This window comes from Lissotriton vulgaris, chromosome 8, assembly GCF_964263255.1.
Source record: "Lissotriton vulgaris chromosome 8, aLisVul1.2, whole genome shotgun sequence".
Taxonomy (NCBI): domain Eukaryota; kingdom Metazoa; phylum Chordata; class Amphibia; order Caudata; family Salamandridae; genus Lissotriton; species Lissotriton vulgaris.
This window is the reverse complement of record NC_141696.1, coordinates 1,558,948,024-1,558,963,655: the sequence shown is the minus strand read 5'-3', so window position 1 is coordinate 1,558,963,655 and position 15,632 is coordinate 1,558,948,024. Positions and strand designations below refer to the sequence as shown.

Sequence of the window (15,632 nt, the reverse complement as noted above, 5' to 3'; positions counted from 1 at the left end):
AGTGCATCTGACCCGAGCTCCAGAAACAAATCACTTTCAGTGAAAGGGGAGGGAACGGGAAAAAACGAAACTCCGCCCATGGAAAAAATCTCGGGAACGCCCCCGAATCTGGTCCGGCCTTGACGGACAGATCTCTGTTCCAATGGCTAGCCTCCATTTATGGAGCTAGCCAATGGAACAGAGGGCGGGACTAAGAGTACACTGTAAGAGACATAAGATTTCTCTGGGGGCGGAGCTAAAGCTCCGTGCCCGCTCTGGGGGCGGAGCTAAAGCTCTGTGCCCCAGGCGAAACCTAAAAAACGAATGTTCAAAATGTACCATACACATGTCTGGATCCACACTTTCAGCCTCCTGGGAACTTTCGCACTAATGTAGGTACTTCTTAGGTTCACCAGATTCCCCTACCCTTCCCCTCCCTGTTCCTCTTCACCTAGTTTGCCATATTCTATTTTTTTCCCCTAGCTCTTTGCTTGATCGTCACAACATTTTCTCTTAATCTATTGTTATAGTCTGGTAATGGCTTGTATACAATGCTGGTCTTTCATACCTGCCTAATCCTGTATGATCTAATATTCATGCCATTGCAGTTTTGATGTACACCTGTTTTATTCCATAATTTCAATAAAAAAATGTACCTACTTTGTGCAGCACCTTGTAGATTACTGCAATACTGTGGATGCTCATAGTATGGCATTTAATACGAGCAGCCTTGTGCTTACTTGTATTCTGAAACAATATGGTGAAACTGATCTGAAGCCGCCTTGTCTTGCTAGGCCCTATAATCTCCACCAAAGGTAAAAATCCCTAGGCTAAACAGCGTGCATGTGTGCCTGGTGTTGGAGCGGAACCCCATATTAATGTATGGCTTGATCTGTGGGCTTCGACAGGGAATGACTCTCTTGCAGATGGGCATACTTTGCAATGCTATTTAAGGAAGCTATAACCAGTTGGACACCTAATTGGTGGTCCGAGGAACTGGGACCAGTGCCATCCCCAAAACCTGTGGTTAATAACCTTGGGGTCCTAATCGACAACAAACTAAACCTGTCGGAGCATGTTGCTGCAACTATGCGAACATGCTACCATGCACTTAACCTACTTCGTAGAGTCTTACATCTCCTCCCCTCCTCCACACGTAAAACCCTGGTACATGCTTTAGTTCTAAGCCGTCTGGACTACAGCAATGCCCAGCTGATCTCTGCAAAGGAATCCTACCTGAGCAGTCTTCAAGTGGTACAGAATACGGCTGTACGCCTAGTAACAAGTGCTCCCCCCTACACCGCAAATTACACTGGTTGCCCATTCGCAGAAGAATTTTATTCAAAATCAGCTGTTTGGTATTTAAAGCCTTGAACAAAATGTGACCTAAATATCTAGTGGACAAACTGGTCAGATATATTCTGTCGCGAACCCTCTGTTCAGGAGGCAAGGCTCTTCTGTCCAGCCCGCAAATAAAACAAACCAGACTAACAGGCAAAGCGTTCTCCTACCTAGCCCCTCAAATCTGTAACCAACTAACTTTGGAAATTCATCAATGCACTAACTAAATGTCCTTCAGAAAAAAACGAAAAACCTCACTGTTCTGAGCCTCCGACCCTGCCGTCTCAAATGCGTCCTAAACGCGGAGATATCCCAACCGGTGTGATTCATGTGCTCTACAAATGACATAAATAAATAAATAAAAACCCAATTAATTGGGATGTGTTGAGTTTGACTAGCTAAAACCTTAACCAATACCAACTTCCCTAGAATAACATACAGTGTATTTGTAAAGCGCACGTTCACCCGTGGGCATCTTGGCGCTGAATAGAAGATGTTTATTGTTACCTGACTTTATTTATTCATTCTTTCTTCTGCGGTTGTAATTGAGTAGCGTGTATTGGCTAGTAAGAGCATCTGTTGTGCACATTGCTTTGAAGTGGCATAAATGCAGAATGAAGCACAAATTGTAAGCAAGCAGTGGCAAAGCCAATAGGTCTTTAGCAGTGGAGTGCTGACGTATTGGGTTTGCTAATGTGGGGTGAGTGCTGACGTATTGGGTTTGCTAATGTGGCCCTACTATTAAATGTAATGGAATTGAATCTGCAACATTGGAGGGAAGTCTTACCAGGTCTTGCCACGAATTTGTCGTACCACACCAGAAAATAGCAGTTACTGTTTAACTCACTGGAAATCTTGCAAACATTCAATCATTTTATATGTTTAGTTCTCCTTTTGCAATCAAAATAACCAAACACCATCAGCCTTTTAAGGGGCAAGATTGCCCTTGTGACAAATGAAACTGATAGCTTGAGGAATCATAGCTTATTCCCTTTAGAATAAAACATCAAAATTGGCAACATGCAGTAAAGGAGCATGTCCAAATTTGTGAAAGTAAGGAGACAGTTAATAATTACATTACAAGTGGCCACTTGTTTAGTGTTTAAAATAAAAGTGCCAAAAGAAAACATGAATTAATAATAGAACAATGAAAAAGGTGGGAACAAATGAAGGCTTATCTTTTACTTATGTGCTTGAACCTTGACAGCATTCTTTGGACTCTAGCGCCCCTGACAACAAAGACAGCAGGACTCAAACCTTTCCTTTCAGACTAAGCATCTTAGAACTTAATATTTAGCCCCCTGGCAAGACTCAACAAATGCGTAAAAGATGTCAGCATTAAGGGAATTGCCATAAACCCAATTAAAAGAAATTAGCTGCACTTTTTAGTTGTACAAACTCAGCTAGGGCAAGCTGTTATAAAGTAGTGGCACTCTGTTAACGAAGGTGCAATGTACTCATAGCGCAGGTCCTGACAGCAGTGCAACCTTATTTAGATGGCAACATTGAATTCCATTAAAGTGAAAACGCTAAGCGCACGGGGCTGAATCAATTACAGATGATTCCTTCCTTACTTTCATTGCAACAAAACTTCTAAAAAGGCAATAAAGACAAAAACCGGATTTGCTTTACAACATTTGGCACTCAGGCCGATGGTAAAGAAAAGCATGCATCCGAGCATGAATACTGGCTTTAGTTTTGAAAGCAAACTTTGTAAATTAAACGGTTAGTATCACAAATATGCGTCCTTTAGAGATTCCCCCCCCCCCCATTAACTGTCCTCTCTTAATAAAGCAACCTCTTTCATCTTTTTTAGTCCCAAAAAGCAAAGAAATTATTTTTTTGTGAGGAAACCCGCTCCTGATTACTGGCCTGTATGTTGTAAGTGGATGTGGGAGCCGGCTCATGAGAATTGGCGACTTTCGGGTGCGTTTCTCCGGAACACTTAAGAGTTGCCTTTAATAAAACTAAATCCGAGACCAAAGCCTAAACAAGCACCTACGAGGACACGGGGGGGCGGGAGAGGACACGGACGGCAGGAGGGGGGCGGGAGAGGACGAGGGGGGCGGGAGAGGACACGAACGGCGGGAGGGGGGCGGGAGAGGACACGGACGGCGGGAGGGAGGCGGGAAACGTGCACAGGACAGCGAGGGGAGGAGGGACACGGAGGAAGGCAGGACAGCAGCAAGCACGGCCCGGCCGGACCAGATTCGGGGGCGTTCCCGGCTTTTGGCTGACGTAGCATGACGTAGCCAAATGCCAAAAATTCTCGAACGCCCCCGAATCTGGTCCGGCCATGACGGACGCCTCTCTGTTCCAATGGCTAGCCTCCATTTATGGAGCTAGCCAATGAAACAGAGGGGCGTATTCAAGGCACCCATACTAGAAACTACAGATTTCTCTGGGGGCGGAGCTAAAAGCTCCGTTCCCCAGTCGAAACCTAAAAAGGCATGGGGACTACTCACTTTACTTCCTTATTCCCAAAAAGGACGGGTCTCTAAGGCCAGTCCTGGACCTCAGGCCCATAAACAGGTACATTCTCTCAATTCCCACATGGGCTGTCTTCAAGATGTTATACCTGTATGAAGTTGTCTTTTTATGTAGTGTGCCAATGTAAGGGTACACCATACAAAAAGTCCAGACCACCCTTGTTGGTTTACAGGGGCTTACTTTAATAATCCCAATTGCTCCATTTGTGGTGGCGTGGTTGAACAGCTTAGGTTATCAGAGGGGATTGTTTTTTTATATTTATTTTAATATTTATTTTTATTAACAAGTCGACAAAAGCTTATTGAGCAATTACAAGCAGGTTACCACCTTTAAACAGTTACATCGTATAGTGTTCAAATAACATTACAGACATTATTTTCAGCAGATCAAGGGGATCCAACAGCTTCTGCATCCGGCTCACGACTAGGCGGGTAACAAATGTCTCCTCTGTAAGGGTTCCAGCCCCCCATACCTTTGTCCACTTCCCGGGGCATCCCCGAGCTATATAGACTGACTTCTCCCTAAACATGCAGCAGTCTAGATCCTCCTTCCACTTGCTCACTAGGGGCGGTTGAGCAGCCCCCCCACTTCTGCGCAATGTTACGTTTCGCTATCATATACGACAATGTGGCCCATTGTGTATTGTAGGTGTTTAGATCCGTAGGTTCCCAGATGTTTAAGATACATCTTCGAGCCTCTGGCTGCAAATCCACCCCAACACCGAGGGCAGTGTGTAGTGTATGTCCCTCCAGTAGTGTTGTATCCGCTGCAAGTGCCATAGTGTGTGGATGAATGTTCCCAGTTCTCCACATCCTCTTCTACACTCCCGACTTCCTATTCGAACCAAAGCAGGACCCGTTATATAAATACTATGTAATATTTTAAGCTGTACTAATCTCAGCCTGGCTTGGATCGCCACTATGCGTGGGGAGGAGACCGCCTCTGGCCAGTCCTCATCATCCAGTTCAAGACCGCCCCCGGTCCAGTGTCCCCTGAGGGCCTGCAACCGGTCTTCCATGTTGTTTATCAACTTCCTATATATTCGGGATATGGTCTTTTCAGGGGGATGCCTGTCTAGCACTCTGTCCTCTAGGAGAGAAGCCTCCAGGAGTACCACGTCCCTGGGGACATGGGTGAGTAAGGCATGTCGGATCTGTAGATAACGGAAGTACTCTGCATCCGACAAGTTATACTGATCCTTAAGCGACACAAATGATTGTACTGTTCCACCTCCCCAGGTATCTTTGATACAGGTAATCCCTATGAGGTCCCACTTATCAAAACCCTTAGATTTCCAGAGGTTACCCAGTTTCTCCGAACTCCACAGTGGTGTGGCTAGGGTGAGTTTACCCTCCGATTTGTGGTGTTTAGTGACTACATGTCAAACGTGGACGAAATGTGCAGTAGGGCCCGTTAGTGGGTATCAGAGGGGATTGTTAAGCATTTGTTGCACACACACAGAGTCAATAAATGATTCACACACTCAAGAAGCAATCTGAGACCAATTCATAAAAATAACATAGATTTTAAAATAATTTTAGACACTAAGATCATCAGAAGTACTTGCCTGATTCCAGAGTTATGTATTTTACAAAGGAACAGTAAAATGCTCAAATGACGTTTTTTGAGGTATGAGCCTTAAACATGGTAATGTTATCCAATGGGAGTAACATGCACTGCATACAAATACTTGCAAGCGATTCTCAAAGGTGCTGTTTAGGACTTTGGGTGCTTGGGAGCCCAGGTCCAAAGAACCACCAGCAATTTAGGTTTACCTGCCCTGGTGTGCCTGGGTGCGGAGGTGCTGGTCACAATAGTAACCTGAGCGCTACACGGTTTGTTCACAGTATCTGAAACAAGAAAAGGCTGCAAGTGGGGACGTGGTGAGAAGTCCAGAAAAACCCAAAGTGGGCTTGGCTCATGAGGGTCTCTGGGGCAAGGAGACAGTCAGTTTCCATGAACTCAGGCTTTGGGGGGGGGGAGGGAGGGGGGTCGATCGGGTACAGAGTTGTTTTGTCCGGCGGGTCCCTTGCTTTGGAGGCACTCATCGTTCTCATCCAGGGGATACTCATCAAAGTCATAAGCTATGAATAATCCCCGCCTATGTGCGGGATCCCGGAGCATATAGAAAATACATATAAAATATATGTATATATATGTGAAAACATATATTTGCAGCCTAAAACATTTCCCAACTGGCAAATCTGCCGCAAAATTACATGAATTAGCATACACACAGTAGTACTCTCCCAACCCCTAAGGAAGAGAGAGAGAGAGTAAGAGAGAGAGCAATAAACATTTGCATACAACAATGCTTAATTGCCATAGGAAAAACCTGTAATTACAAGCATTTGCCAGTAGGCTGCAGTAGAGTATAAAGAAACAAAGAAAACTGACACCTTGCCTTTAAGCCAAGAAGCTACGTTGCAGAGAGGTGGTCCAAGGCCATGCCCCCTTTTTAACTTGCTCTGCAACGCATCTCTGTGGCGCTTACTGGAGGTAGCTGGTGGGCTAGTTGGCCCCCATGGACCCTTAGGACTCAAGGGGACTACAGGGCCTAGACGTGAGAGATTCTGTGCCCACCAGGAGATAGGGGGAGGGGACACAATGTGGGTGGGGAATGGAGGGAGGGAGGCGGGAAGATGGGTGAGTTATTTGTTTAATACCATGGAACTGTTTGAATAAGGAAGCGGACACAAAGCCGTTCTGTAATGCGGGATGAGACGATGTACTATATTGCCTGCATACAATGTTGATGGGTTGAAACATTATAGGATGCAGGTCTTACTGATCACGCTGTAGAGATTGGAAGTTACGTATAGGGGAGAAAAACAAAAAAACAAGCTGTGGAAATGATGAAACTGTTTGTACTGATATACCTCCTGTACTACAGCTGTGAATAAAGAGTTTTAAAAAAAAAAAGGACTCAAGGGGACTTAATCCTCCAATTTACAATGCACCAGGGGGTGCGTTTGCACAGTGGTGCAGGGAGGAGGGTGGCCTGATGTGACAAGTGTACAAGCGCGCCCCATGTTGCGTTTTAAGTTGGGGGATGAAGTCCCCTTGAATCCTGAGGGTCCCTGGGGGCCAACTAGCCCACCAGGTACGTCCTGTAAGCGCCACAGAATTGAGTTGCAGAGAGGTGTAAAAAGAGGCGTGGTCTCCACCTCTCTGCAACGCAGCTCTGTGGCACTTACTGGAGGTACCTGGTGGGCTAGTTGACCCCCAGGGACCCTCAGTATTCAAGGGGAATTAATCCCCCAACTTAAAACCCGCCAGGGGGCGCGTTTGCACAGTGGTGAAGGGAGGGGCGGGCCTAATGTGACATGTGTGTCCTTATCCAATCACCCAAGCACTTATAAATTCACCATGCATTCTCCTTGCAGCACCCTAATCATCCAGTCACTACCCATGCACTCATGCAATGATCCATACACTAACTCAAGCACAGTTACAATCCCCTGAGCACTACCCATGCAATCACCCAGCGAGCACCATGTACTTATCCAATCACTCCGCCTAAACCCAAGCAGTTATAAATTCACCATGCACTGTCCTTGCAGTACTCTAATCACGCAGTCAGTACCCATGTACTCATGCAATGACCCAGGCACTAACACATGCACTGCTACAATTACCTGAGCACTACCCATGCAATCCAGCCATCGCCCTGTCACTACCCATTGTCAGAGGGATGGGCAGAAACAAAATCTAGGGGGCTGAATGCAGTGCTCAATTTTGACCGGTTTATTGCTATTATGGCGGAGTAAATACAATTCCTCAAATATGTTTGTCTCTTTCCCTTCTCTGGTCTTCTATAACGTTGCGGATCCTTTAATGTCTTTTCAATGTTCTCGTTTCGTTGGTTTCTTGACAAAACACTTGATCTGGTTGTTCAAACTGTAATTTTTCTTTTCTTCGCAGGTTCTCAGGCGGGAGAGAGATGTACCCCGGGAGTCTTGGAAGAAAGGAGAGATGATGGTAAGTAACCAAAGGCAATGTGAAATCCTTTTTAAGATAGGCCTTCACCACACCGAATACGTGATCAGGTTTGTATTACTCTTCTAGTGGGAGGAGTGAGGTTGAGGATGGTATTAGAGGTAAGAAAATAAAAATTAAAAAAATATGTCTGTATTATTGCGGCGCCCACCGAGGGTTCTTTTAACACTTTGGCACTAACACCTTAAAAAAAAATGTATCTCGTAACAGAAATCAATGCTATTTAATAGGCTGAAGATAACAGAGCCCCCCCCCCCCCTCTTTTTCTCTTTTCTCGCGAGGATGTTCTGTGGAAAAAAATATCCATAAAACAAAACAAAAAAAAGAAAGCAGAAACCCCAACCGATTTTCTGGTTGTCTGCTACTTTCGTTGTTTGCTGTTTTCTTTATTCATTTTGACAGGCCTTTGCCTTATTACATACTCAGGCCATCTAGACCGGTACCTACCCCCTCCCGCTTAACGATTACTGACTGCAGTGGCAGCAACTCTCCTGAGTTGCGGCAGCGATGTTTCAGCTCTCCTGAGGGGTCCACCACTCCTTCATCGACTCGTCGTCTGTGTTCTCTCCCTCCTGGTATTACTGCATGGCTTCCGATTCTGCCGTAGCTCCCTGCATCTTGCTCTCGTTGTGACATGGCGTCTCCATCATCTGCCTGACTTCCGCCTCTCTCCTCAACCGCCCGTCTTCTTCCTGGTGGATCTCTGGCTCCTTGTGTATACCGCCCTCTTCTAGGCGGTCCAGGGCAGCTGATTGGCTTTCCGGCCGAACCGACCGGGAGGTCACCTGTGTAGGGAAGGCCAAAGGGTTAACCCTTTGAGTGCCTCCACAATACATCGCCTGCCAGCGCCGGCAGTGAGGTTCGGAAAATCTGCATCGAGTGAGTCTTCCTGCTCGGGCAGCCAGTCCCTCCCACACCCATGCACTCCTCATATCCCCAAGCCAGCACCATGTACTTATCCAATCACTCTGCCAAAATCAAAGCACTTATAAATTCACCATGCACTCTCCTTGCAGTACTCTCATCATCTTGTCACTACCCATGCACTCATGCAATGACCCAGGCACTAACTCTTGCACTGCTACAGTCCCATTAGCACTACCCATGTAGACCACTAACCACTTACACACCACTGATTCTGTCCTCCAATTACCCAGGTAGTACCCATGCACTCCAGAAATCCCTCTGTCACTACCCATGCACTCCTCCAATCACCCATCCAGCATCATGTTCTTATCCAATCACTCCGCCAAAACCCAAGCAGTTGTAAAATCACCATGCACTCTCCTTGCAGTACTCTAATCATGCAGTCAGTACCGATGTACTTATGCAATGACCCAGACACTAACAACACATTCACTGCGACAATGACCTGAGCACTACTCATGCAGACCAGCCATCTCCTTGTCACTACCCATGCACTCCTCCAATCACCCAGCCAGCATCATGTACTTATCCAATCACTCCACCAAAACCCAAGCACTTATAAATTCACCATGCACTCTTCGGGCAGTACTCTAATCATCCAGTCACTACCCCAGTACTCATGTAATGACCCAGGCACTAACACATGCACTGCTACAATTACCTGAGTACTATCCATGCAGTCTAGCCATCTCCCTGTCACTGCTTATGCACTCCTCCAATCACCCATTCACCACAATGTACTTATCCAATCGCTCTGCCAAAACCCAAGCACTGATAAATTCACCATGCACTCTCCTTGCAGTACTTTAATCATCCTGTCGCTACCCATGCACTCATGCAATGACCCAGGCAGTAACTCATGCACTGCTACGATCCCCTGAGCACTACCCATGCAGTCCAGCCATGGCCGTGTCACTTCCCATTGTCAGAGGGATTGGCGGAAACAAAATCTAAAAGGCCGAACGCAGTGCTCAATTTTGACCGGTTTATTACTATTAAGGCAGAGTAAATACAATTCCTTAAATATGCTTGTCTCCTTCCCTTCTCATGTCTTCTTCTATAATGTTGCGGATCCTATAATGTTTTTTCAATGTTCTCGTTTCGTTGGTATCTGGACAAAACACTTGATCTGGTTGTTCACACTGTGATTTTTCCTTACTTGTCTTCGCAGGTTCTCAGGCGGGAGAAGGACGGACCCCAGGAGGCTTGGAAGAAAAAAGAGATGATGGTGAGTACCAAAGGCACTGTGAAATCCTTTTTAAGATAGGCCTTCACCACACCGAATACGTGATCAAGTTTGTATTACTCTTCTAGTGGGAGGAGTGAGGTTGAGGATGGTATTAGAGGTAAGAAAATAAAAATTAAAAAAATATGTCTGTATTATTGCGGCGCCCACCGAGGGTTCTTTTAACACTTTGGCACTAACACCTTAAAAAAAATGTATCTCGTAACAGAAATCAATGCTATTTAATAGGCTGAAGATAACAGAGCCCCCCCCCCCCCCCCCCTCTTTTTCTCTTTTCTCGCGAGGATGTTCTGTGGAAAAAAATATCCATAAAACAAAACAAAAAAAAGAAAGCAGAAACCCCAACCGATTTTCTGGTTGTCTGCTACTTTCGTTGTTTGCTGTTTTCTTTATTCATTTTGACAGGCCTTTGCCTTATTACATACTCAGGCCATCTAGACCGGTACCTACCCCCTCCCGCTTAACGATTACTGACTGCAGTGGCAGCAACTCTCCTGAGTTGCGGCAGCGATGTTTCAGCTCTCCTGAGGGGTCCACCACTCCTTCATCGACTCGTCGTCTGTGTTCTCTCCCTCCTGGTATTACTGCATGGCTTCCGATTCTGCCGTAGCTCCCTGCATCTTGCTCTCGTTGTGACATGGCGTCTCCATCATCTGCCTGACTTCCGCCTCTCTCCTCAACCGCCCGTCTTCTTCCTGGTGGATCTCTGGCTCCTTGTGTATACCGCCCTCTTCTAGGCGGTCCAGGGCAGCTGATTGGCTTTCCGGCCGAACCGACCGGGAGGTCACCTGTGTAGGGAAGGCCAAAGGGTTAACCCTTTGAGTGCCTCCACAATACATCGCCTGCCAGCGCCGGCAGTGAGGTTCGGAAAATCTGCATCGAGTGAGTCTTCCTGCTCGGGCAGCCCGTCCCTCCCACACCCATGCACTCCTCATATCCCCAAGCCAGCACCATGTACTTATCCAATCACTCTGCCAAAATCAAAGCACTTATAAATTCACCATGCACTCTCCTTGCAGTACTCTCATCATCTTGTCACTACCCATGCACTCATGCAATGACCCAGGCACTAACTCTTGCACTGCTACAGTCCCATTAGCACTACCCATGTAGACCACTAACCACTTACACACCACTGATTCTGTCCTCCAATTACCCAGGTAGTACCCATGCACTCCAGAAATCCCTCTGTCACTACCCATGCACTCCTCCAATCACCCATCCAGCATCATGTTCTTATCCAATCACTCCGCCAAAACCCAAGCAGTTGTAAAATCACCATGCACTCTCCTTGCAGTACTCTAATCATGCAGTCAGTACCGATGTACTTATGCAATGACCCAGACACTAACAACACATTCACTGCGACAATGACCTGAGCACTACTCATGCAGACCAGCCATCTCCTTGTCACTACCCATGCACTCCTCCAATCACCCAGCCAGCATCATGTACTTATCCAATCACTCCACCAAAACCCAAGCACTTATAAATTCACCATGCACTCTTCGGGCAGTACTCTAATCATCCAGTCACTACCCCAGTACTCATGTAATGACCCAGGCACTAACACATGCACTGCTACAATTACCTGAGTACTATCCATGCAGTCTAGCCATCTCCCTGTCACTGCTTATGCACTCCTCCAATCACCCATTCACCACAATGTACTTATCCAATCGCTCTGCCAAAACCCAAGCACTGATAAATTCACCATGCACTCTCCTTGCAGTACTTTAATCATCCTGTCGCTACCCATGCACTCATGCAATGACCCAGGCAGTAACTCATGCACTGCTACGATCCCCTGAGCACTACCCATGCAGTCCAGCCATGGCCGTGTCACTTCCCATTGTCAGAGGGATTGGCGGAAACAAAATCTAAAAGGCCGAACGCAGTGCTCAATTTTGACCGGTTTATTACTATTAAGGCAGAGTAAATACAATTCCTTAAATATGCTTGTCTCCTTCCCTTCTCATGTCTTCTTCTATAATGTTGCGGATCCTATAATGTTTTTTCAATGTTCTCGTTTCGTTGGTATCTGGACAAAACACTTGATCTGGTTGTTCACACTGTGATTTTTCCTTACTTGTCTTCGCAGGTTCTCAGGCGGGAGAAGGACGGACCCCAGGAGGCTTGGAAGAAAAAAGAGATGATGGTGAGTACCAAAGGCACTGTGAAATCCTTTTTAAGATAGGCCTTCACCACACCGAATACGTGATCAAGTTTGTATTACTCTTCTAGTGGGAGGAGTGAGGTTGAGGATGGTATTAGAGGTAAGAAAATAAAAATTAAAAAAATATGTCTGTATTATTGCGGCGCCCACCGAGGGTTCTTTTAACACTTTGGCACTAACACCTTAAAAAAAAATGTATCTCGTAACAGAAATCAATGCTATTTAATAGGCTGAAGATAACAGAGCCCCCCCCCCCTCTTTTTCTCTTTTCTCGCGAGGATGTTCTGTGGAAAAAAATATCCATAAAACAAAACAAAAAAAAGAAAGCAGAAACCCCAACCGATTTTCTGGTTGTCTGCTACTTTCGTTGTTTGCTGTTTTCTTTATTCATTTTGACAGGCCTTTGCCTTATTACATACTCAGGCCATCTAGACCGGTACCTACCCCCTCCCGCTTAACGATTACTGACTGCAGTGGCAGCAACTCTCCTGAGTTGCGGCAGCGATGTTTCAGCTCTCCTGAGGGGTCCACCACTCCTTCATCGACTCGTCGTCTGTGTTCTCTCCCTCCTGGTATTACTGCATGGCTTCCGATTCTGCCGTAGCTCCCTGCATCTTGCTCTCGTTGTGACATGGCGTCTCCATCATCTGCCTGACTTCCGCCTCTCTCCTCAACCGCCCGTCTTCTTCCTGGTGGATCTCTGGCTCCTTGTGTATACCGCCCTCTTCTAGGCGGTCCAGGGCAGCTGATTGGCTTTCCGGCCGAACCGACCGGGAGGTCACCTGTGTAGGGAAGGCCAAAGGGTTAACCCTTTGAGTGCCTCCACAATACATCGCCTGCCAGCGCCGGCAGTGAGGTTCGGAAAATCTGCATCGAGTGAGTTTTCCTGCTCGGGCAGCCAGTCCCTCCCACACCCATGCACTCCTCATATCCCCAAGCCAGCACCATGTACTTATCCAATCACTCTGCCAAAATCAAAGCACTTATAAATTCACCATGCACTCTCCTTGCAGTACTCTCATCATCTTGTCACTACCCATGCACTCATGCAATGACCCAGGCACTAACTCTTGCACTGCTACAGTCCCATTAGCACTACCCATGTAGACCACTAACCACTTACACACCACTGATTCTGTCCTCCAATTACCCAGGTAGTACCCATGCACTCCAGAAATCCCTCTGTCACTACCCATGCACTCCTCCAATCACCCATCCAGCATCATGTTCTTATCCAATCACTCCGCCAAAACCCAAGCAGTTGTAAAATCACCATGCACTCGCCTTGCAGTACTCTAATCATGCAGTCAGTACCGATGTACTTATGCAATGACCCAGACACTAACAACACATTCACTGCGACAATGACCTGAGCACTACTCATGCAGACCAGCCATCTCCTTGTCACTACCCATGCACTCCTCCAATCACCCAGCCAGCATCATGTACTTATCCAATCACTCCACCAAAACCCAAGCACTTATAAATTCACCATGCACTCTTCGGGCAGTACTCTAATCATCCAGTCACTACCCCAGTACTCATGTAATGACCCAGGCACTAACACATGCACTGCTACAATTACCTGAGTACTATCCATGCAGTCTAGCCATCTCCCTGTCACTGCTTATGCACTCCTCCAATCACCCATTCACCACAATGTACTTATCCAATCGCTCTGCCAAAACCCAAGCACTTATAAATTCACCATGCACTCTCCTTGCAGTACTTTAATCATCCTGTCGCTACCCATGCACTCATGCAATGACCCAGGCAGTAACTCATGCACTGCTACGATCCCCTGAGCACTACCCATGCAGTCCAGCCATGGCCGTGTCACTACCCATTGTCAGAGGGATTGGCGGAAACAAAATCTAAAAGGCCGAACGCAGTGCTCAATTTTGACCGGTTTATTACTATTAAGGCAGAGTAAATACAATTCCTTAAATATGCTTGTCTCCTTCCCTTCTCATGTCTTCTTCTATAATGTTGCGGATCCTATAATGTTTTTTCAATGTTCTCGTTTCGTTGGTATCTGGACAAAACACTTGATCTGGTTGTTCACACTGTGATTTTTCCTTACTTGTCTTCGCAGGTTCTCAGGCGGGAGAAGGACGGACCCCAGGAGGCTTGGAAGAAAAAAGAGATGATGGTGAGTACCAAAGGCACTGTGAAATCCTTTTTAAGATAGGCCTTCCCCACACCGAATACGTGATAAGGTTCGTATTACTCTTTTAGTGGGAGGGGTGAGGTTGAGGGTGGTAGTAGAGGTAGGAAAATAAAAAAAATAAAAAATTTCTCTGTATTATTGTGGCGCCCACTGAGGGTTCTTTTATCTCCTGAATCCTTCTTTGCTCTCTCTATCTGTGTTACAACTACCTTTCGCTCACAGAAACTCTTTGTCACTAATGCCTTAAATTAAAAAAAAAATATCTCGTAACAGAAATCAATGCTGTTTGGTGGGCTGATGATAACAGATCCCCCCCCCCTCTTTTTTTCTATTTTCTCTCGAGGATGTTCTGTGGCAAAAAAAAAAGAAAGCAGAAACCCCAACAGATTCTCTTTTCTGGTTGACTGCTGCTTTTGTTGTTTGCGGTTTTCTTTCTTCATTTTGACAGGACCGTGCCTCATTACATAATCATGCTATCTAGACCGGTACCCACCCCCCTCCCGCTTAACTATTTCTCACTGCGGTGGCCGCAACTACCCTGAGTTGAGGCAGCGATGTTCCAGCTCTCCTGAGGGGTCCACCACTCCTCCATCGACTCGTCGTCTGTGTTCTCGCCCTCCTGGTCTTGCTGCATGGTTCCTGATTCTGCCGTAGCTCCCTGCATCTTGCTCTAGTTGAGACGTGGCGTCTCCGTCCTCTGCCTGACTTCCGCCTCTCTCCTCAACCGCCCGTCTTCTTCCTGGTGGATCTCTGGCTCCTTGTGTATACCGCCCTTTTCTAGGCGGTCCAGGGCCGCTGATCGGCTTTCCGGCCGAACCGACCGGGAGGTCACCTGTGTAGGGAAGGCCAAAGGGTTAACCCTTTGAGCGCCTCCCCTATACATCTCCTGCCAGCGCCCGGCCGTGAGGTTCGGAAAATCGGCATCGAGTGAGTCTTCCTGCTCGGGCAGCCGGCCCCTCCACACCCATGCACTCCTCCAATCACCCAGCCAGCACCATGTACTTATCCAATCACTCTGCCAAAATCCAAGCACTTATAAATTCACCATGCTCTCTCCTGGCAGTACTCTAATCATTCAGTCACTACCCCTGTACTCATGTAATGACCCAGGTACTAACACATGCACTGCTACAATTACCTGAGTACTATCCATGCAGTCTAGCCATCTCTCTGTCACTACTTATGCACTCCTCCAATCACCCATTCACCACAATGTACTTATCCAATCACTCTGCCAAAATGCAAGCACTTATAAATTCACCATGCACTCTCCTTGCAGTACTCTACAGGGCTCGAAAAATGTA

At 46.6% G+C, this 15,632-nt stretch overlaps 1 protein-coding gene across 46 annotated transcripts in view; it reads left to right on the top strand.

Annotated features, from left to right (window-relative positions):
- LOC147700405 (uncharacterized) overlaps window positions 1–15,632 on the top strand; it is a 700,768-nt gene that overhangs the window by 530,417 nt on the left and 154,719 nt on the right. For 22 of the 46 annotated variants that reach the window (XM_086935784.1, XM_086935772.1, XM_086935783.1 and 19 more), the window contains 4 exons: window positions 7,735–7,791; window positions 9,908–9,964; window positions 12,084–12,140; window positions 14,254–14,310. In XM_086935784.1, coding sequence (XP_086791910.1) covers window positions 7,735–7,791; window positions 9,908–9,964; window positions 12,084–12,140; window positions 14,254–14,310 — 228 coding nt within the window. The remainder of the gene's footprint in view (window positions 1–7,734; window positions 7,792–9,907; window positions 9,965–12,083; window positions 12,141–14,253; window positions 14,311–15,632) is intronic. The other 24 variants (XM_086935816.1, XM_086935813.1, XM_086935811.1 and 21 more) reach the window with 9 other exon arrangements.